The 22,451-nt window shown below is 37.3% G+C and overlaps 3 protein-coding genes across 5 annotated transcripts; 2 read left to right on the forward strand and 1 right to left on the reverse strand.

The window, feature by feature from the left end:
- Positions 1-2,126: 2,126 nt before the first annotated feature.
- On the forward strand, positions 2,127-22,056 carry LOC134650671 (uncharacterized). Its single transcript, XM_063505605.1, has 5 exons — positions 2,127-2,136; positions 20,254-20,378; positions 20,975-21,098; positions 21,346-21,372; positions 21,873-22,056. The coding sequence occupies exons 2-5, from the start codon at positions 20,297-20,299 to the stop codon at positions 21,976-21,978; spliced, it is 339 nt and encodes a 112-aa protein (XP_063361675.1). The 5' UTR covers positions 2,127-2,136; positions 20,254-20,296; the 3' UTR covers positions 21,979-22,056.
- LOC134650967 (leucine-rich repeat protein soc-2 homolog) lies at positions 11,545-13,687 on the reverse strand. 3 transcript variants are annotated; one of them, XM_063505927.1, is made up of 5 exons: positions 13,588-13,687; positions 13,321-13,362; positions 12,390-12,553; positions 12,205-12,305; positions 11,545-11,812 (listed from the first exon to the last, which is right to left on the reverse strand). In XM_063505927.1, the coding sequence occupies exons 2-5, from the start codon at positions 13,324-13,326 to the stop codon at positions 11,571-11,573; spliced, it is 513 nt and encodes a 170-aa protein (XP_063361997.1). In that variant the 5' UTR covers positions 13,327-13,362; positions 13,588-13,687; the 3' UTR covers positions 11,545-11,570. The 3 variants fall into 3 exon arrangements, with proteins under 3 accessions (XP_063361997.1, XP_063361996.1, XP_063361995.1); XM_063505926.1 differs by lacking the exon at positions 13,588-13,687 and having other exon boundaries at positions 13,321-13,397; XM_063505925.1 differs by having other exon boundaries at positions 12,390-13,681.
- LOC134650670 (uncharacterized) lies at positions 15,288-17,938 on the forward strand. Its single transcript, XM_063505603.1, has 4 exons — positions 15,288-15,504; positions 16,323-16,441; positions 17,022-17,176; positions 17,642-17,938. Exons 1-4 carry the CDS (start codon positions 15,366-15,368, stop codon positions 17,811-17,813), a joined length of 585 nt encoding a protein of 194 aa, XP_063361673.1. The 5' UTR covers positions 15,288-15,365; the 3' UTR covers positions 17,814-17,938.
- Positions 22,057-22,451: the final 395 nt, after the last annotated feature.

Below are 22,451 nucleotides of genomic sequence, written 5' to 3' on the forward strand. Positions count from 1 at the left end.
AAAGCCTACACTGCAAATACCAGTAACAACCATCCTCTTAAGGAAAGTCTTATATCACATGCAATGGTCCGCCTCTTAAGGCCTACACTGCAAATACCTGTAACAACCATCCTCTGAAGGATAGTCTTATATCACATGCAATGGTCCGCTTCTTAAAGTCTACACTGCAAATATCAGCAACAACCACCCTCTCAAGGATAGTGACAAGCAACAGGCCGCTCCTTAAAGCCTCTGTTGCGATTACCGGCGCCAGGAAGTAGCCTATTAAGGATAGCATCCCTTGCCAAGACTAAAGTAACAGCCCTTCTTAAAGAGCACATAATAATTAAAGCTCTATAGCAGACATTGAAGAGAGTAAGTAATATAAATAAAATAATCACTCAGTTCTCAATCCGAGTGTCTAATAAAATTAATCAAGCACAATGTGTTTATTTTAGTCGGCAAACCCGTTAACAAAACACATAAGTATGACAACAGTAACCCAGTTCTAAATCTGGGATAAAACAAAATCACAACTCGATTCCAAACTCGAGAGTAAGTAATATAAATAAAATAATCACTCAGTTCTCAATCTGAGTGTCTAATAAAATTAATCAAGCACAACGTGTTTATTTTAGTCGCCAAACCTGTTAACAAAACACATAAGTATGACAACAGTAACCCAGTTCTAAATCTGGGATAAACAAAATCACAACTCGATTCCAAACTCGAGAGTAAGTAATATAAATAAAATAATCACTCAGTTCTCAATCCGAGTGTCTAATAAAATTAATCAAGCACAATGTGTTTATTTTAGTCGGCAAACCTGTTAACAAAACACATAAGTATGACAACAGTAACCCAGTTCTAAATCTGGGATAAAACAAAATCACAACTCGATTCCAAACTCGAGTGTAAGTAATATAAATAAAATAATCACTCAGTTCTCAATCCGAGCGTCTAATAAAATTAATCAAGCACAATGTGTTTATTTTAGTCGGCAAACCTGTTAACAAAACACATAAGTATGACAACAGTAACCCAGTTCTAAATCTGGGATAAAACAAAATCACAACTCGATTCCGAACTCGAGAGTAAGTAATATAAATAAAATAATCACTCAGTTCTCAATCCGAGTGTCTCATAAAATTATATCTCAGTTCCTAATCTGAGAATATACTCGTAGTCAGTTCTTAATCTGAAAACGGTACCTGAAATAACAGCATTTGCCCTTAACATGGGAAATATAAAATAATAAGCAGTTGCTACTATGCAACCAATTGTAAATGATCATGTGCAACTTGGCTTGCCTCTTCCGTGCCCCTAAATAAAGGCAACACTCTTACTATACCAACATTGAACTACAGTAGAGCCTGAACAGAAGTTCATGTTATCGAGGTTCCTCTCTTACCCAGGTTCGCCTTATCGAGGTTTCACAAATTGTATTTTTCAACCATCATGAAGTGTATATTGATAATGACCAATCAGTCAAATCATGGCACATATGCTTAAACCATAAAGCTTCCAATCCCAAGACACACATGGTTGATTTTCTCCAGCTGTGCATGTGCATTTTATGTGTAGATAACTCAACACATCATCATCCAGGTTAACTTATACCTGCACAAAACTAAATAATTTTGTTAAATGCCATGCAAGCACACATTGTAAGATAAATGAGTTCATAACATAATAAACCACAATTTATGCATTTTTCAAAACAATGAAATACATACTTAGTGAACCCACAAAATTTGTGAAACATATTATTATTTATAACTTCTGATTTATGAAACCCAGAAGTAATAAAAGTGTACTGTTTATTAATGCAACCGGTACCATAACACACTACAAGTTCAGACAAAAACCGTCAATAACTTCAAACAGTAGCTCATGACATGATATTCTTCGGTCAATGTTCATTAGCAGTGAATGGGTTAAAATAGTTAGCTTTAACCAAGCTATTTACCTTCGTTTAATATTCACCCATAAAACACTTATCGGACTGGAACGTTTAGAGTCCAGTCGCACTTGTATGTAAAAGACATGTATCATGTAGACCGTCAATATCCATATTGACTCCTGAAAGTATTTACCTCGCTTACCATTAGCAACAACCTGCTTTACCAGTGTCATACTCAGCTCAGTAAATATCTTGTTCAATATGTCCATCTCTTTGACAAGATTTTAACCTTGGAAATTCATCAAACTTCATCAGTAATAAAGTTTTGTTATAATGAAATGCATCTGAAACATACTGTTAGATCACAAATGATTATCATTGTCAATAACTCAAACACTTGACAATGTCATGCCAATAACTTTCATTAGTTTGGTAAGTCTGTTTAAATATATGTCTTTGGTTCATTTTATAACATGACATTTTGTGAAAAATATTTGCAATGCAAACTTAAACCAACATCCCAATGAACAAAACAACAACCACAACATACTATAAGCTGTATGCAATTAATTTGTATAAACATTCATAAGATTTTTAATACATAGAACCAATCAATAATATGTACAGACAGAAATTTTCTCAACATCTCAAATGATTTACTGCCTTATTTATCAGTATGTCTGCAGCTTAATGTTAATTGCAAAGATGCAGGAGGTTATATGTGATATGAACTGTCTTTTAAAATATTCAGCCCGAGGAGGCTCCGGAAACATGTAGCGACTACATTTGTCACAGACAATACTAACCAGCTACAAATAAATGTCACCTTTCGCTTATTCATAAAGCGCACTTTACTAACCACACACAGTCAATGTAACACATACTGACCGTTAGTATACATGTAGAACATGAACAAACATTTTATTTCTAAATAAATACCTCATTTTCCATGACATCGGAGTATAGCCACTTATCAACATATTTTCTCCATATATGAATTATGAGCACTAGGACATAATATACCTGGCATCCATAACCAATTAACAAATATTACCCATGTCCATTTGGGTTCATTATAGAGGCCTGACCCGATAGTCACTCTAGTGCGTTCAATGACGGTATGGTCGTTCAATTCAAGAATCATTGCTGTTAAATTTCTGGAAATTACACAAACCAAAAACACACCAACAAAGCATTATTTCAGTTGCAATAAGCATGTGTAATATCACACACACACACATATGAAACAACAAGTAATTTCTCCTTATCGTTGTTGTAACCAATATTCCAGTGTTTTTGAAACCATGAAATCTATTTTAATTTGTCTTAAAGGATAAAGTATTAAATAGCACTCATTGTTAATCATGAAAGCATATTACCACCATACATATAGCATCAATCAAGGCTACATTACCAAACTTGTTTTATATGCTTTTTACTTGAATGTAAATTTCACCACGACACAGACTTTAGAAAATGTTCATAGCATTTTGTTAATATGTCATGTAGACATACTTAATCACATTATGTTATGTATCTGAAAGCACATAGATTACAAAAATAACACAACATATAAGTGAGGCAGTGAATATTTACCACTATGGCCCCGGAGCACTGTTAGGTGTTGGATCGACAGACTTCTTACCTGAGTTAACTTTTACCTGAGTTACTCTATAATCCCAAGGATTTATTTCATTCATACCAATATCAAAATTCAATTGTACCTAATGGTATCTGTCAGATTATGTCTTGTGATTTTCTGCTGTGAATATTGTAATACATACATGCCAGCAGCTTTATTGCACTGTCAATATGTTTTATTTTTGACAGTCATGATCATTGGTGTACATAAACTGAAATAGGTATCTGAAATCAAACACAAAACACACAAAACACACGGCAAAGGTACGATACGCCAGCCAATAGCCGGCACAGGTTAGTTTTGTAGGCTATTCTTGTAGGTATGATTTTGACACCAATCTTGGACTTTGTATATTTAAGTCCCTAACTGATGAGTGGTGTTGGTGCATTTACTCATTACAATCAGATTAACGATCAGAACAATGAAACAAGGAAGGACTACGCGCGGTAAATTTCGTAATGTCAATTTCGACAAATTATATCGTAGTAGGCGGGAATCCACTATCGCACTTCTGAAGCTGTAAGGGTAAAAACACCAGAGCACCATTTTAAACAATATTTATTAGGGAATCACAATAATAATCAGAGTTTTGGACTTAGGTAATACGCGACGCCGATCACGCGCAAAAACCGATCTCTAGATGACAGACGTCAAAGTGTTGCTCTATTCCTGGTTCTCGTAGTGATGTCAAGACCGCTGTTTGACGATGCCGCCTTTTAATAACTATAAGTAGGTGAGCAAAAATGTACCATAACCTAACTCAGAATTGTATTACATAAATACATATACAAAAAATAGTTCAACGCCAAAAGATTAATGGAAGACCTATGTCCTATAATAGGTGAGTTGGTCTTAAACAAAAAATATGCAATAAAAATGTGTAACTGTGGAACCCATAGTGAATCCTACTCGTACATGATCGGTTTTTATAATGTACCTATAAGATATTTTCTACTTTATACTTTATAAGTGTACCTACATAATATTTACTTATAAGCAGTTGTCACGTAAAATATTTGTAGATTTTTTTGGAAGTATGTGTCACATCATCATCATCTTCCTCGCGTTGTCCCGGCATTTTGACACGGCTCATGGGAGCCTGGGGTCCGCTTGGAAATTAATCCCATAAATTGGCGTGGGCACTAATTTTTATGAAAGCGACTGCCATCTGACCTTCCAACCCATAGGGGGTAAACTAGGCTCTTATTGGGATTAGTCCGGTTTTCTCACGATGTTTTCCTTCACCGAAAAGCAACTGGTAAATATCAAATGATATTTCGTACATAAGTTCCGAAAAACTCATTGGTACGAGCCGTAATTGCAATTCGCACGCTCTTACCGCTAGGCCTCCAGCGATTTTTTTGAAGTATGTATAGCACAAAAAAAAAATTTAGAAATGTAACATTTAAGGTAGGTAATTAAAATACGGTATAAACATTATTGGAGAAGACTTGGAGGAAGTGTCATAGGGATCTACATTCGATGCGTGGAAAACAAGTTCTTTTGTCTAATTATAATCCATCGGCAATCACGCGAGCGCATAAAACGAAAATCATTTTTTTTTCACTCCCTAAAACTCCCTTAACCTAATAACAGTAAAACAAAAAATAAAATATAGAGGGTTACCAACCAGCCAAAGAATTATAAGTAGATATATGCACTTATCCCAACGCACCTCACGTTCTACTCTGCACGGGGTTCATTGCCGCTCCTACCGCCGTAAGTAACTATCAACACCTACATTATCAAGGCTACGATCGAAGATAATCGCTTCAGCACTGAAATAATACCGGTGGAATACCGGTATAATATTTTTTATTTTAATTGTATTAATTTAATAGTAAGTAGTGTAAGATATTAGGGGTACATTAGCCAACACTGTTTCCATATATTTTCAAATTTTATTTTGTCCGCCTTAATTAAATTTTGCACCCTGCCGGAACTTTATTTATTTAAATTCTCATTTAATTGATTTTGAGCCTTATGAAAAGTCGTATAGAGTAGTAAATAAAATTTTACATCTGACTTAATGACATCTGGTTTTATTCGGTTTAACTTTAGAAAACGCGTATCTCGACAAAGCCATAATGTAGAAAATTGTCAACAACCAAATGAATTATTAGAATTTAAATACGTCACGTGTGACATGAACAGACAAGGAAAGCAAGATTAAATGTATTGTTTCTCTTTCTTCTTTCAATGGAACGCTTTTCCTAAAAGGAGGCCACAAAACTCAAAACGCTATCTTAAAAAAAAACTTGATGGGTCAGTGACCTGTCCCAGTAAAGTGAGGTAGTGTGCGTGAAGTGCGCTTGTGTGTGAAATGGGGTAAATTGACAGAATCTGAAAATTTACCCACCTCTACCGTCACCTTAATATACCTATTCCCTCCAGTAGGAATATCACACGGAAATACCTACTTAACCTTTTAACCACCTTTGTCATGTCCAAAAATATCATGCATATGCCAACATCGTTAGTTTAACAGGTAGGCTCTCAAAGTAACGTCCGTGCTTAGGGCTGTTTCAGACTAGCGTTTTATACGAGCGTACGCGTGTGTAAACTGTAAGCTCGTACCTATATACTTACCAAATGTAGGGTACTGTAAGCTCGTATATTATACCAAATGTAGGGAAATGTAACGCGTCTAAAGCCGGGTCTCCACCAAGCGCACGCGCTCGCGAGGCAGCCTCGGATGTGTGGCTCGCGAGCCTGGCCTCGTGAGGCAGCCTCGCGGTTTCGCTCGGAGACACTGAGGCGAGCCTCGCGAGGCAGACCGAGCCATCAGAAGTCCGAGGCAAATCACGATGGATAGTTGTGTTATTTCTGCTGGTGCTATTTTTCTAGTGGCTTATTGTTTAAAAAAGAGGAAAAATTCATGTTTCAAGAAAAGACCAAGACTTTATGCCGTCGCAATAAACATGGGAATAAATTATTTCATAACCGTACATAATTTTACACGTGTGTCCCTGGAAGATTTTGAAAATTTGTGCTCATTATTGTCTGAGAAAGTTAAAAAGTGCGACACAAATTATAGAGAAAATTACTATTTTGTCGCTCAGCCGTTTCTGGTTGATTGGGTCTGTCTGAGAAACAATGGGGGCACGTGCATCTGTTGTTACTAGCCGGTTAACTGACCTGGCTTGTGCAAATTGTTTTGTTGTTCCTTCCTGGTTATTTATTTGTGCTTTTGTTTTATTCTGCTACGGTTTTTCTTTTGTTCGTTAATATCTCACGTGTGAATAGTTGAAACTAGCAAACAGTGTCCCTTTATTTGATAATTTCATCGTTTTCTAGTTTAATGATAAGGAATTGGTTGAGGACCCATTTCTAGTGAAGTGAATAATGTAGTAAAATCAAATTTTTACTACATTTTCTACACAAAAACGCGCGTTTCGTAACATAGGTATGTGTTGGGTTATGACAAAGCAAAAACATAAATGCAATAAATAATACCTAGTATTTTTTTACATTCCGTCTACAGAAGAAGAATGGCTAGTTATATCGGAAGAATTTGAGAATAAATGGAATATATGTTGCTCCAATCAGCAATGGATGGAAAACATGTTATGTTTCTAGCACCGATTATTTAAAACTATTTGCGCTCGCGAGCCAAAACCACCACCAGTCCACACCGAACGAACAGCGCACACTGAGGCACCTTTGAGCATGTCACATTTACCGACAGCGGACGGCTCGACCCCGAGGCACGCTCGGCCGAGCCAACGTGCGCCCGAACGGCCTCGAGGCACGTCCACATAGACCGAGCATTTGGCTCGCGAGGCTGCCTCGCGGGCGCGTGCGCTTGGTGGAGACGCAGCTTAAGCTGTAAGCTCGAAACGACAACGACCGTATACGCGCAGAAAAATACGCTAGTCTGAAAACGCCGTTACAAGTACAGATGTAGTGAATAATACCTACTTTTTAAGCTATGCCCAATTACTACGTTGAGTCTTGGTTAGGGCTTCCAAATAACGGACTTCTCACAATACCGGTATTAATACCGAAACTGTCTTCATTAATACCGGGATCCCGGTATTGGATATGAATCGCCTAAAAATATATAGTTTTATTAAAAAGGGGAATTAGAAAGGCTCACTGGAATTCCAGATATGTCCTAAAAGCTATTACAACAATAAACAATCAATGCCGCCATCTGCAATAATTTTATTTCACACTCCAGCGGGCTCAGCACGGTTCAATTTTTATCGACTATCACTATGCCCGTCACTTTCGCACTTACATACTTGTTAGAACGTGACAGGCATGGTGATAAACGATAAAAATGCGACCGTGCTACTAGGGCAGGTTGGCAATAATTTTATCCAATTTGTTGACTTCACCTCACCAGTCACATTTGTAGTCCAACTTAACCAACCAGACAACATGTTTTCAAATTTCCGTCAACATTGGTTTGCCATTATTAGTTATCCTTGCTCTTTCGTTTTATTTTTTTGATAAAATTATAAGAACTAATTATGTTAATGTTAATGTCACTATCATCATATTCATCACTCACATAACTTTAGGATTCATCCACCACCAACCACCAAATATTTATCTGACGCATTAGGCAACGATCTTGTTTCAATAATAAAATGCGGGCTAGAGACCAGTTAGAGTAAGACCAAGTAAAGTCTGCAACGATTTTGACAGCATACGCAGTACGCAGTGCAAGTGTTATTTGTACGTCATAATTTCATAGAAGTTTGACGTTTAACACACTTGCACTGCGCGTGCTATCAAAATCGTTGCAGACTTTTCTTGGTCAACTCTAGATGCGTCTGACATTTAGTAAGCTTTTTGATACATCCGAATATAAAGGATTTATACTGAGCATTTCCCTCATTTTTTAAAATACCCGGATCCCGGTATTGCCTTTAAAAATACCGGTATTGAAAAATGCGTTTAAAAAGACGGGATCCCGGGATCCCGAAATACCGGGATCCCGGTATTGGAAGCCCTAGTCTTGGTCCTAGGTTTCAAATTTTTTCACATGACCGGTCGGCCAAATGTAGGTAATACCACAGGCACAGGTCTTTTTAAAACGGCAATTAAGAAATAGGAATATGAAAAATAATACACTGGGAATATTAATTTGAATAATTTTATTATAGTGAACAAATATGAAAACACCTAAGTAAATATTATTATGAAACACAACCTTCCTTGCTGGCATTATAAAGCTACAGTGATAATCAGAATAAGCTAAAGTAAAAGACGTTTTCTGGTGAGTTGGGACTGTTTGGCGTGTAGTGCCAAAAAACGCTTATATTATATGCTATCGCATTTGGTGACCTTAGTGCTTCAAAATAAGGTTTATATTAGCCTTAAGTAAATCTTATGACATTAACTCGCCTAATATTTTTTCAAAAATGCTCCAATCACATCACACATTTTTTCAACATGATGTTCACTTTTTTCTAATTCTAAATACTTATCACTTCTTAAAAAAAGCAAAAAGGTACATATGTAGTTATCTTACTAATGTGCTACAAACAGTGTCTTGAAAGGTACCTACAATTATTATGAAAAATCATTTTGGACGTTTTGGACCTTGTTATCGGCAGTGCCAATAATGTTACCCTACCTTCCTACTGTGCAAGTTCTAAAAAGCTCGTTTGACTAGGTATACAATAACTTCAATGCATGCATGTATTTTAGTACAGTTTTAGTATGTGTGTAGTAGTAGCCTTAGGGCTGCGTTTCCACCAGAGATGAGCGAGACAGCCTAAAAAATATTGACATAAAAGGGGGGTCTTTAAGTTGCTTTTTTTGACCAAAGAATCGTCGTAACATGCAAAAAAATACCTACTATAACAAATAGAAAAGAAATATAAAACTTAACAGTTAGTATAATATGAAGTAATAATACCATTAATACCTACCTATCAAAGCATTTCGACGCGCGACTAATAAACAATAAAACATCTCATTTTAGTCAGTCGTCAATCAATCTACAAATCAAATTAGGTATATGTATATGTAGGTAGGTAAGTATAACGCATAGCCTATAGTCTAGCCTGTTCACTTTAAGATACTGCAAATCGATGTACAGGTTAGCCGTTTGGCACACGCATACTAGAGGTCAAAACAAAATTTTTGACCCGCAGTTCCTAAAAAAAATTCCCTGAACGGAACATTTTTGTTTTTGTATGGAAAAAAAAAATTTTTTTTCAGAAACCCATCGTGTGTGGTATCATATGAAAGGGCTTTTTGAGGCGATTCTAAAAATATACCACATCATTACATTTCAGCAATTTTTTTTAGTTAAAAACAAAAATAATTTTCAAAACATACCAAGTTTGGGCTCCTCCAGAGACGATATGGCTGATTATTTTTTTGTACAATATACCGCAAATAATACGTGACATCCTTATATCTAACCCCAAAAAAGCAATTTTGAAAATAATTTCATTTAGATTTTTTTTTCATTTTTTCAATATTACAAAGTGAATAAAGTGATACAGTTCTACTTCAGTACCTATTTTACGAGACTTATGGAACTGTACATACGGTGCATATTAATCATAAAATGATACGTAATATCCATATATCCAACGGGGAATACCCTTTAACCCTTTTACTGCGCCTTTTCATCACCTGGTATAGGTTGTTTAGTTTTTCTGGAAGATACTGCCTTAAAAAAGTGACTGAAAGTTGAAAGAAAGATGTTTATTCCTTTAGTTTTTATTTAATATTTACTATGGTTTATGCTTTTTACATACTTACTTTTAAAATATATATTTCTTCTTGCTTTATATTTCCGACCGAAAGGCGCAGTCGTGGGCGGCTAAATGCAGCTCTCGATCGGAACTCAGATCGTGCGGGACGGGCGGGAGGACCGGGGGGACAACGAGCTTATCATTTGTGATCGTTATTACCACTTAGATAATACCCATAATAAACAAAACAGCACAGTTCAATACAGTTCCATTAGAATTGTATCAATTTGTAATATTGAAAAATTATACACATAACAAATATTTAAAAAAAAAACAAAATGATATTATTTTCAAAATTGCTTTCTTGGGGTTAGATATCAAGATATTACGTATAATTTTTGGTATATTGTACAAAAAATCTGTTAGGTATACCGTATATAACATATTACTTCTACCTAGTTTGGGCTCTTGATATTTTGTGTGAAAAACTAAACAAACTATACCAACTGATGAAAAGGCGCAGTAAAAGGGTTAAAAAGATATTCCCCGTTGGATATATGGATATTACGTATCATTTTATGATTAATATGCACCGTATCTGCAGTACAGTTCCATAAGTCTCGTAAAATAGGTACTGAAGTAGAACTGTATCACTTTGTAATATTGAAAAATAATAAAAAAAATCTAAATGAAATTATTTTCAAAATTGCTTTTTTGGGGTTAGATATGAGGATATCACGTATTATTTGTGGTATATTGTACAAAAAAAAAATCAGCCATATCGTATCTGGAGAAGCCCAAACTTAGTATGTTTTGAAAATTATTTTTGTTTTAAATAAAAAAAAAAGGCAGAAATGTAATGATGTGGTATATTTTTAGAATCGCCTCTAAAAGCCCTTTCATATAATACCATACAAGATAGGTTTCTGAAAAAAAAATTGTTTTTTCCATACAAAAACAAAAATGTTTTGGCACTCCCCTCCGCAGGGAATTTTTTTTAGGAACTGCGGATCAAAAATTTTGTTTTGACCTCTAGTATGCGTGTGCCAAACGGCTAACCTGTACATCGATTTGCAGTATATCTATGAAATTGGGGTCGTACGGCTGCCGCTAATACTTTCTATAGGATAATATGAGGATCATACGAGTGCCGAGCTATTAGATCTACGAGTTTTCGTACCGTAAATGTGTTTAACTATGCTATCTATAATATTAATAATAAAACGAACAAACGAATAACCTTTTTGCATACGAGATAAAATAAAAATTGTACTATAATTCAGTTAGAATAAATGATATGAAAGATAAGCGTAAATTATTATTTTGGGCTTATAACATTTATAAAGCTGTACCTAGTGAAATAAGGCCCATAGTGAAAAGATCAACTATCATCCTCAGAATAATCATCAAACTGCCCATCAGACTCATACTCCTGCGTCGGACGGCACATCACAGGCGCCGTGTGGTGGTCTGAAGGGCACAGGTTACCGTTGTCCATGGCTTTCTGCACGAAGGATATCCAGTACGGCTTGCCTTTTGGGCGCTGGTATACCATGTTGTATGGTTCCCAGTAGGAATCAGAGTCCCAATCTTCGGGAGAGCTTGGTGGCGCATTTCTTGGTTCTAGAAAATATATTCATGTTTTTACATTTTGAAGCAAATAAACATTAACCTTTTGTTTGTGTATGATAAAGATCCTGACCAAAAATTCGGACAGTATCATGTCACACAATACCTTTTTTTAGAGAACGATTTTTTCTGCTCTATACTCTATAATCTCTATATACAGCACAAAAGAGGTTTGAACCCACGATTTTTGACCACCTCAGAGACAGATTATAACCACGCATTCTTGACGTCATAAGGAGCAAAACATTATATTATTTGGTTAAATTGAACAAAAAATTTTTTTTATAATTTTTTTCATTTTTGGATAGCTTATTGTTGCTATATTTAATTAAATACTTCATTTACTAGAAGATAATAGTTATCCATAATATCAGATGATATCTTACCTCCATTTGAGCTACTTTTTTCATTTAAGCTTTTGATTAGTTCTTCATCATCAGTTGTGTCTGGAGAATGTTCACTCTCAGCATGTTCCATTTCGAATTTTCTGCAAAAAATTTACAACATTCATACATAATATGAAAAATGGTGTGTATGTAAAAATAAAAACAGTAGAATAAAAGATGCCTACCTCCCGTTCAATCGATCAGAGTTATGAAGTCTCAATTTACCTCTCTTTTCTAAATAATCATTATCATCAGGCTCTTCAAAGTAGTTTTGTGCCAAATCAAGCTCTGGTATGTTCCTAATATCTTCAGGGTACTCCCATATATTGTTGTCATACAAATCTAGCACCTTTAAGTTAGTGAGGTCCATTATGTTCTCAGGTATCATGCAAAGTTCATTGACCGCTAGGCACAGGATGGTTAACTTTTGTAACTTGACTATATTATCAGGTACATACAGTATGTTGTTGAATGACAATATACAGATCTCTAGGTTTTCTAACTCGCAGAATTCAGCTGGTAACCCGTTGAGGTTGTTTTGTGACAAATTTATTTCTATTAAATTCTTAAACATGTTTATTTGTGGAGTGATAGTGTATATATGGGTATTAGTTAAGATTAGTCTTTGAATATCACAGCATTTGTTGAGTCCTTGGCATGGTAGCTCTTGCAGGTGGTTTGCAGCATAACAGCTCCAGTCCGGAGTTCCGAGTACAAGGTCTTTTGAATTCGGGAATGTGCCAAGGAATCTTAAGTACTTACCTAACCTACAATTATACAATGTTACATGTGTGAGCCGAGTGTTGTATTGCAGAAGCTCATCGACATATCCATTTAACAATTCTGCTACATGCATATTACAACTAATATCTAATCTAGACAGGTTCCTTGGAGATTCCAACCATATCCATAGTGGAGGGCACCTTAAGTCATTGCTGGAGATATTGAGATTTTCTATTTCGTGACAGAAGCTTGGAGTTTCATTGAAATACTGTATTGCATTGTGAGAAATATCTAATACTTGCAATTTTTTATGGTCCATAACAATCTTTGGAACCTCAAGAAGTTTATTGTGTGACAAATTTAAGCAGCGCAGACATGGAGGTAAAGTTGTACCCTCATCAATTTTTTCAAGGTTTTTCTTGCTGAAGTCGATTTCTGTAATGTTTTGAAACTCTTCTGATAAATGAAAATCAAACTTTGATAATCCATTAATGTCCTTTAATTCCCCTGGTTCATTTTTATCCGCAGTCTCTGTAATCTCATCCACATCTTTCAGGTTTTTTTGGCTGACGTCTAATTCTGCTGTGTTTTGCAAGTTTTCTGATACGTGAAGTACAAAAGATTTTGATATTCCGTTGGGAATGTTTTTTGTCTGTTTACATATATCCACAATGGTATTATCCATTGTCCTTAAAATAACCGAGATTAATCAAAAGTACTTCATAATATTTAGTTTTCCAACGAAGGTAAGTTTGGATTGGATAATTTTTCTAAAATATTTTGAAACGATTTTGAGGTTATATTATTTGACATTGACATTTTTAAATTAGAGTGCGGGCAGTTAGGCAAAGGAAAGTTGCTACACAGACAGTCGGTAGAAAATTTCATGACATCCTCATTCGACTAGGTGTTCGAATGAGGATGTCATTAAGAAAAAGGCGCGAAACTGAAATTTTTCGTGGGAAGTCAACTTTACGCACCATGTATAGATTTGAATTTCGCATACGAGTGATTGGTACGGTACGAGGCGTACGGCGTTAGATATTATTATTATACTTGGTCAACCAGATCATGACAGTAGAAAAAGGCGGCAAATTTGAAAAATGTAGGCGCGAAGGGATATCGTCCCATAGAAAATTTGAATTTCGCGCCTTTTTTTACTGACAAGATTTGGTTGACCAGCTATATTACTTGTCAGTTGTCCGACGTGCATGCCCATCGGACAGTGCCATCGGACCATCGGACATGGTAATCATAATAATTACACTCAAACACACCCAACTTGTTTGAGTTCGACTTTCAACGGTAAACTAAAAAAAATTTAGCGCAAAGGGTTGATCTCCCATAGAACATTTGTATTTCGCACCTTTTTCTACTGACAAAGTGCCTGTGCCAGAATATATAGATGGCCAAGCAGATCTTGTCAGTAGAAAAAGGCGGCAAATTAAAAAAATGTAGGCGCTAAGGGATATCGTCCCAGAGAAAATTTGAATTTCGCGCCTTTTTTACTGACAAGATTTGCTTGACCAGCTATATGCCAAAAATGCAGGCAGACTTAAATTCAAGTCAAGGTCTGATTGTATTACGACAAATAGGTAGGTACATAATATATTATCACAAGCTTTTGCCCGCGACTTCCTCTGCGTGGAATAAGTAATTTGGGTACCTTACTTTTCAAACAAATCTGTTTTTTATTCATCCCCAAATTGGTCCACTCTATAAATTTCCACCCTTTTTTTAAGGCTACCCACCCACCCTTAAGGGATAATTTCGGGAATAAAAACTATACTGGGTCAACCAAATCTTGACAGTAAATACTAAATAGGAACAAAAAAAACTATACTCATCCTTTTCTTTTGGGTGCTAGTACTAGTGTAAGACAAAGATAGTATGATTCTCAAAGCACAGCTCAAATTATCCGCATACCAAGTTTCATCTAAATCGGTTCAGCGGTTATTGATTCCCCATACAAATTTCCACCCCCTTGAAGGGTAAGTTCTGAGATAAAAAGTATCTTATGTCCTTTCCCGGAACTCAAAGTGTCTATAAATCGGTTCAGCGGTTTAAGCGTGAAGAGGTAATAGACAGACTGACACACTTTCGCATTTATAATATTAATAATTAGGTACTATGGATTTATAATATTAGGTACTATGGATTAGTATGGATTCTCATAATCTATCGTAGAATGGTCAAGTTAGTGTTAATTGCTGGCTTTCACTTTAATCCCATTTTTGACCTGCCCTATGCATTAAAATTGCGCAACTCCTTATCAAGTTCCATGTTTTGTAATTCATCTTGATTTTGTAAACACTCCCAATCGCTACTTCCTTACACTACAAAGGAAACCAGCATAAACAGCAATATGTAAACATTTTTCACTTATACCGTACAATTCTCTTATTACCTAGCAGTAGCTACGAGTGGTCGATTGTAAAATGATTGTCAAAAAACATTTCCTAGCGTTATGCTCGTTCATTTTAGTGGCAATAGTAGATGCCGGTAAAACATCGGAAGAGGCTAAGCCAGATATAGCCAGAGCAGCAGCTGTAGGGAAAACGAGACGAGCTAAAATGGGTAAGCGCCTAGAATGTTGTTTAGGTATACATTTGCTATCATGTTTCGATCAGGATATTTTAATAATTTGTTATCGTACCATCGCCCACACTCTTAACTGTCCATCGGTAGACCGTTATGCCTTTTATAATAAGATCCACAGATGGACAGTTAAAAGTGTTGCTGTTTGTATGTATCGCTAGCCCTGTATCGTAATAATAGTTCTGGCGGTTGGCCAAAAAACGTTGAAAATGGTGTTAAAGGTATGAAAATTGGTACGATTGATCTTTAGGACAGTTGAATCAATTTGACCCGAAGCACCAACAAAAAAAACGACAGGAGTTATGACGTCATCTTTTTTTTGTATGGAAAAAAAAATGTTCAGAATCCTGTCGTGTGTGGTATTAAATGAAAGGGCATTTTAAGCTGGTTCTAAAAATATATCACATCATTACATTTGAGTCACTATCTACAGATCAATCGTGCCAATTTTCATACCTTTGCAGCATTTTACTGAATTTCCCGTTCTACTGCCAGTGCTATAAAAGAAGCTATTGAGATATTTGAGATGGCAGGGCCAGCGTAAAGAACGATGGGTGAATGTTATTGCCACAGAGAATTTTACTGACCTAAGGGCCACTTGCACCATTCACTAACCCGGGGTTACCCGGTTAAACCTGGAGTTACCATGGTTACCAGTACAATTTGACACTGGATTAGCAGTTTAACCGGTTAATCCCTGGTTAGTGGGTTGGTGCAAGTGGCGCTAAGTGACCTACCTAACATAAGAATATTAAAAAAAAATTCAAATCCTCGTAACTCATGTTTTTCTCTTTTAGAGGACAAAACTTCCATCGGCACTTTATCCAACGTGATAACTCAAATCCAAAATCTACCTAACATGGATTTGGGTAAAAGATTCAGGTCGCCGTGCAAATCAGGAAACCGATGTGGAAAGGTACTAGTAGATCCTTCGCTATCAGTAATATAACACAAATTTATTGGCATTCAATAAAAGAGAGCGACTGTCATCTGGCCTTTCAACCCAGAAGGGAAACTATATAATAGGCCTTATTGGGATTAGTTCGGGTTCCTCACGATGTTTTCCTTCACCGAAAAGTAACTGGTAAATATCAAATGATATTTCGTATATATAAGTTTCGAGAAACTCATTGGTACGAGCCGGGGTTTGAACCTGCGACCTTCGGATTGAAAGTCACCGCTAGGCCACCAATGCTTATTTAAGTCTACATCTAGTGATATCTGTTAGAAGCATTGTCAGGTTCCTTCGTGAAGCGCGCCTATGCTATAGTTATAGAATTCCTAAGTGTAAGGCCTGAGTGGACGCTCGAGTTGGGCGTGCAGCGGGGCGGGGCGTGCGGCGTGCATGTTAAACAAATGCAAACGTATAGGAGCGGCCTTAGTGCACGCTGCCCAAATCACTTGTGCGCCCGACGCCACGCTGCACGCCCCGCCGAACGCTCCGCTTCGAGCGTCCACTCAGGCCTTACACTAATAGTACCTAACCATCTACACAGGTTATAAGAAGACTGATGGTACCGAAGCTGGCGCAGCTGGAGAACACGATCATGGGTATCATGAAGGAGTTGGCCAAGATGCCGCCGGGAGCTCGACTCCCGGACAAGTTCACCAAGACCGAACCTATCAAGTTACTGCTGGATCAGAATTATAAGTAAGACTTGATGTACACTACCCATCAGATGTACGGCCAAGGTGTTCACAATATCTGACTAAGCACTCGAACGCCTTGACAATAGAGGCGTGCTCAGATATTGGTGAGCACCTTAGACGCTCCGATATATCTGATAGCGACTGTATCTATTTCATTATGAAGTTAACTGTTGATTTACGGCGGCCTTCGAACTATTTAATTGAGAACCACATTATTTTATTTAAAGTAACTATTTAACTAATAGTAAAAATATATAAATGTTAAGTCATTAATTGAAGCTGGACTCGATTTCCTTCCATCATCATCATCATCTGAGGCATTACAGCCGCGGGTGGGCCTTAGCCTGGTCAAAAGCAAGTCTCTCCAGTCCGATCTATTTGTGGCCTTCCTTCTCCAACTTTTCACTCCTAACGTCCTGATGTCCTGGTCCTTCCAGCTGTTATAAAAGTCATTTCATTATTTCAGGGAGGAAGTATGCACCGATAAACTAGAGACCTGCTTGAAAGAGGACAAGCGACGCAAGCGTATACTGAAGAAATTGTTCTTCAAGAAGTACAACGGGCTAAGACAGGAACTCATTGGCTACGGAGGTCGGCGGCTCTGGGGAGGGGAGGGCAATTTGTTCTACAGGAAGTAAATAGCAAGGGGAAGGGGGGACGAATGCTTCGATAAATGTAGTAGATACCTATTGCTACTATTAATTAGTGTAATTAGTATTTAGTGTTTGTTTCAGTTGAAAGAGCAATACATGTTTTTGCAGTATATTGAGTTTGATTTCCTTTAAAATTCTTATTAATTATTTATGTCTGACGTCTTTAATTTTTGCCTTCGATTAGCTAAAGTAAAGGCAGCCTTTTAAAAATTATGAATAGCAATCATGAGGCCTTTCTTCTAGTCTAGTAACTTCATCAATTTGAAACCTGATTGAACAATTTTCGCTAGATGATAAAAATATCACTGATAGGTCTAAAATGCAACATTAATTAGTTAAAAATAACAATTTAATAACAGTGATATCCGCAATTTCGGGCACGCACGGTCATAAGCCCCGTCTCCATATCGCGCGGCAAACCATCGAACATTGGCTCGCGATATGGAGACGGGGCTATAGAGAAATATGGCTGTCCGCTCAGTGCTTTAATAGCGAACTGCGACCATCAGTCTTGCAGGCCTTGCAGCCCAAAAGAACTTAGGTAAGTAGCGATAATGTATTAGTCTGGCTAGTAAACTCTACTTACGATTAAATTTGCCAGAATATACGTAGACATGTACACCGCATTCTGCAGCGCATGCGCAATTTTACTGCAAAATGCTACGCTGCAAGCAGCACTACTGAGTTGTACGCTATTACAATATTTCTCTGTGATGCTACTAAACCGTAAAATTTGTTAGGCATAGAAGTTTTAACAGTCTAAGATCATATGACTGGTAAAACCTTTAACATCAGTATCTACCGGTTCGAAAAAATCAGAGGGCCTATTAAAAAAAAACAGTTAAAGTCAAAACGGTTACATGTGACGTTCCACGGCAAAAGGTACCTTATGGTAGTTGGCGCTTACGTCGCATAGCGCCGCAATAATAATAGCGCGCTACGGCGGAGCGGCGTTAACAATAGCGTAAGCGCCAACGGCCATAAGGTACCTTTGCCCGTGGGACATCACATATTACTGGTGAAGGATGACGAGGAGAACCGACCAATTGAAATGGGAAAAGGCTGAGTAAAGAATGAAATATGAAATGAAAAACCGTTTACCTATTATATATATATTCTAGTCTAAATAGAATTTATTTTTAATTAATTACACATGTTAAACAATAAATCAATAATCATTGTTTACAAATTGGGAAAGGGTGGGACCTCCTAGTTATTTTGGTAATACTTATATCAAGAGATCACTCATCAGTAAAGGATGACTCACGCTAGACCGGGCCGACAAGATTACAAAATACTCGAATACTAAAATACTAAAAAAGAAAAATCAATGGTAGGTACCTATACCTATGCAGGTAAGCATTCCGCAATTGTTTTACCTATTGGTATGTTTGGACAAAACCCAAAGCTTACCCCATTTTCGCACACGGCTATCCTATAGCACAGAATAAGTAATAGTATACAGAACGGACACGCACCGCCCCGCCCCGACTCGGATTTCCTCGCCCCGCGACAGGCCGCGACATGAATGTGTGCGTAAGTCGCTCTACTGAGAGCATGCCAGAAGTCCTTCAGATACACAATGACGCGTGTACAGACGTGCCGCGCACACATATAAACACAAATCATTTTTGATTTATGGCGTGTCCGCCCTGTGCCTATAGGTTTGCTGTAGTTTGCCTAGCTTGCCCTTTTTATCACAGTTCGACTTTTCTTTGAACCTCCATCCGCAAATTATTATTTACTCATAGAGTCTGTGCGGAAAGAGAAGAGTCGTGAAATGTATAGGACCCAAGACCCAATACATTCTACGACTCTTCTGTTTCCGCACAGACTCTAGCTAGAGTTACGATACGTAACATTCGCTATATGTATTACCTTCCCGCTCCTACCCCCCTCCCTTTGTCAAGTCATGTAACTCATGTTACGTTAATATGTAGATCCTAAAGTGTCATTCAATAGAACTTGTTAACTATGTAAACAAAAGTTACTAGTAAATTGACATTCAGTGTCAATTTTAGTATGGCGGTTTGTTTACATAGTTAGCAAGTTCTATTGAATGACACTTTACGTAAGTAGTAAATAAGTAGTGGCGTATTAAAGTACCTACCTAATTTAGTTGTATGACGGACTTATTTAATTTAGTTGTTTGCCTGCTTATGTTACAGCAGTCACGAGCTAGTTCTTATACAATCTACTGTAAGCAAACGAAACTGTTTGCAAACATGTTTTCCTTTCAATTTTAAACACCCGGTATTTTGCAAACTTCTACTTTTGCCAGGAAATGTCAAATTCAGTAGAACCTAATCGTTTCTACGTTTAACTGGTAAAGTCTACCTACAGCTTAATGAAATGTCTAATTTCATCTGAGTTTAACCACAGAATATTAAAGCGAATACTATAATAAGAACTTAATAATTTAAAGATTATAATTATATCAATATTAATTTAAATATTTAGTGTTTAAAATGAGTGAAACAAAGTTAAAGTTACAAATCGTCTTAATAGTTTTAAGTATAGTTTGGAAAGGTCTTCATGCGATAGATGACTGTAAGTATTTTTTTAAAGTACAAGTTTTAAGCATTGCTGCAGGATAGGGTATAAGTAGTACTTATTTACTCACGCTCACAAAATATTAATGCGAGCTCGACGCACTAATGTTCAAATAGGGGTTGGTCTGTGGCTCAAACAAAATTGATAAGTACGCCTGATGGTTGATGGCGAGCCGCGAGGAGGTTGATGGGCGACGTAGCCGTTGATCAGGTGCCGATCATCGACGTGTACAAATACAAACTTTATCTCCAACATTAAGAGTGCAAACTAACTTTTGTACCTACCTACAGCTCCTCCTAAACACTGGAAGGTCTTTTGCGCTTTGGAGTCGATAGGTACCCGTTGTCCCATTTACTTCTTTTACTTTCTACAACAGGTCGGAAATATTGTTCAGATTTTAACCTACAGTTGTTCATCTAAGCATTGACACCAATTTAAGCCTAGGGCAACAATACAATGCCATAATTATTCTAAACAGACAACTCTAGCTATATCTATGACCCTGTGGTTAAAGCTTATGGCAACATGTGACGCCTTGCGAGATGCGTTATTGCGTCAGTAGGTATTAGAAATTTGACCGACCAATGTTGCAGCGCTGCTGTTCAGCGTGACCCGTCCACCACGTTACTTCGGCATTCTACAAGATCACCGCGGGCAGCCGCTCTCCGTTGAAGTCTCCGAAGAGTATATGGACCAGGACTACATAGCCACTAACAGGTGACTGACGCACAAATATACAACATGACTATAGGTCATAGTTATCTGATTGTTATTTCAATATTCTGCAAGACCAAAGGAACATGACATTACCCTCACATCACTCACTTGACGGACTTGACTTTTTAACGACTAGGGCTGGAATCGGAGGTCCAAGATTTTACTCTGTTCCCTTTGTGTATCATTTGATTAATTAGTTTACTATAAAAGGCGATAAATTATAACCTGCTGCGTTTTTTTATTCCAGGAAGAGGCATAAGATGAATTGGAACAAGTGAGTACTTGAGTACGCTAACGAAAAATTGTTCTAGCCAGATTCGGTTGGTGGGTCGTTAAACATAACCCAAACAAAGTGACTTTAATGATGTCATTCTCAGAACAATGGAAATGGAACACATGAATCCGGGTAGCAACTTGATTGATCGTGCGCCAGGCTCTCGTCCACGGCGCCTCGTGCAGTACCCACCGCGAGGGCGCGCACAGGCTCACCGTGGACCTCTGGGTTAAGGCCTGTGCACACCGGCTGCGTGTGCGTGACGTGCACGTGCGCGTGCGGCGTTGTAGTATACAGATCCTTATGAGAGACGGCACACCGCTTGCGTGACGTGTGCGTGTGCGGCTTCCACATCCAACAGGCCTTTACTGATCCACCGCCCAATAGTTTAAATACTTTAAATATATAGGACGCTAGAACAAGCTCCCGCCTAAACTCCAACTTAGGCCAGTAGGTACGAGTATGACTGTACCCCAGTAATAAAATGGTGTCATTTTCAGAAACCCCATGGACATCGAAGACTTCGATGACGATGACACAGAAGAAATCTTCGATGACAAGGATAAAGATGTCAAAGTGCCCAACTTGCAGGCTGGTCCAGTATAGAAGCGTGTGATATATAAGGCCACCATGAGCTGGTATCATAAGCCATTGTAGTAAGAATCTGTTTTCGATGATAGAAAACATTACTTTTAGTTTTCTGCAGTTAAATACAGTCGTTACAAAACCACAGTTTTTCTTCAGCCTTGAACTAAGTACAGTTTAAAACTGTGAAAAAGAGTAGAAACCGAGCATGTTCTATTTAGAATAAAACATAAGATTTGTCAAAGTTAGATAGCTGATATTAGTAGGTACCTTAATATATTAAGCAGATATTGTAAAATAGAATAGGTAGAATCCAAACTAAGTCTGTTATTTTGTGAGTGTAATAAAAATGTATGAAGAATTGATGAATAAATGACTAGATCAAGGGTTCCCAAACTTTTTTGTAGTTCCACTACCTTTATGTGTCCTACTCCCCTTAGTTAATAATGAAGAAAACTGCCCACTGATGATTAGTCTGCCGGACGATATCGGCT

This window comes from Cydia amplana, chromosome 9, assembly GCF_948474715.1.
Source record: "Cydia amplana chromosome 9, ilCydAmpl1.1, whole genome shotgun sequence".
In the NCBI taxonomy this organism is placed as follows: domain Eukaryota; kingdom Metazoa; phylum Arthropoda; class Insecta; order Lepidoptera; family Tortricidae; genus Cydia; species Cydia amplana.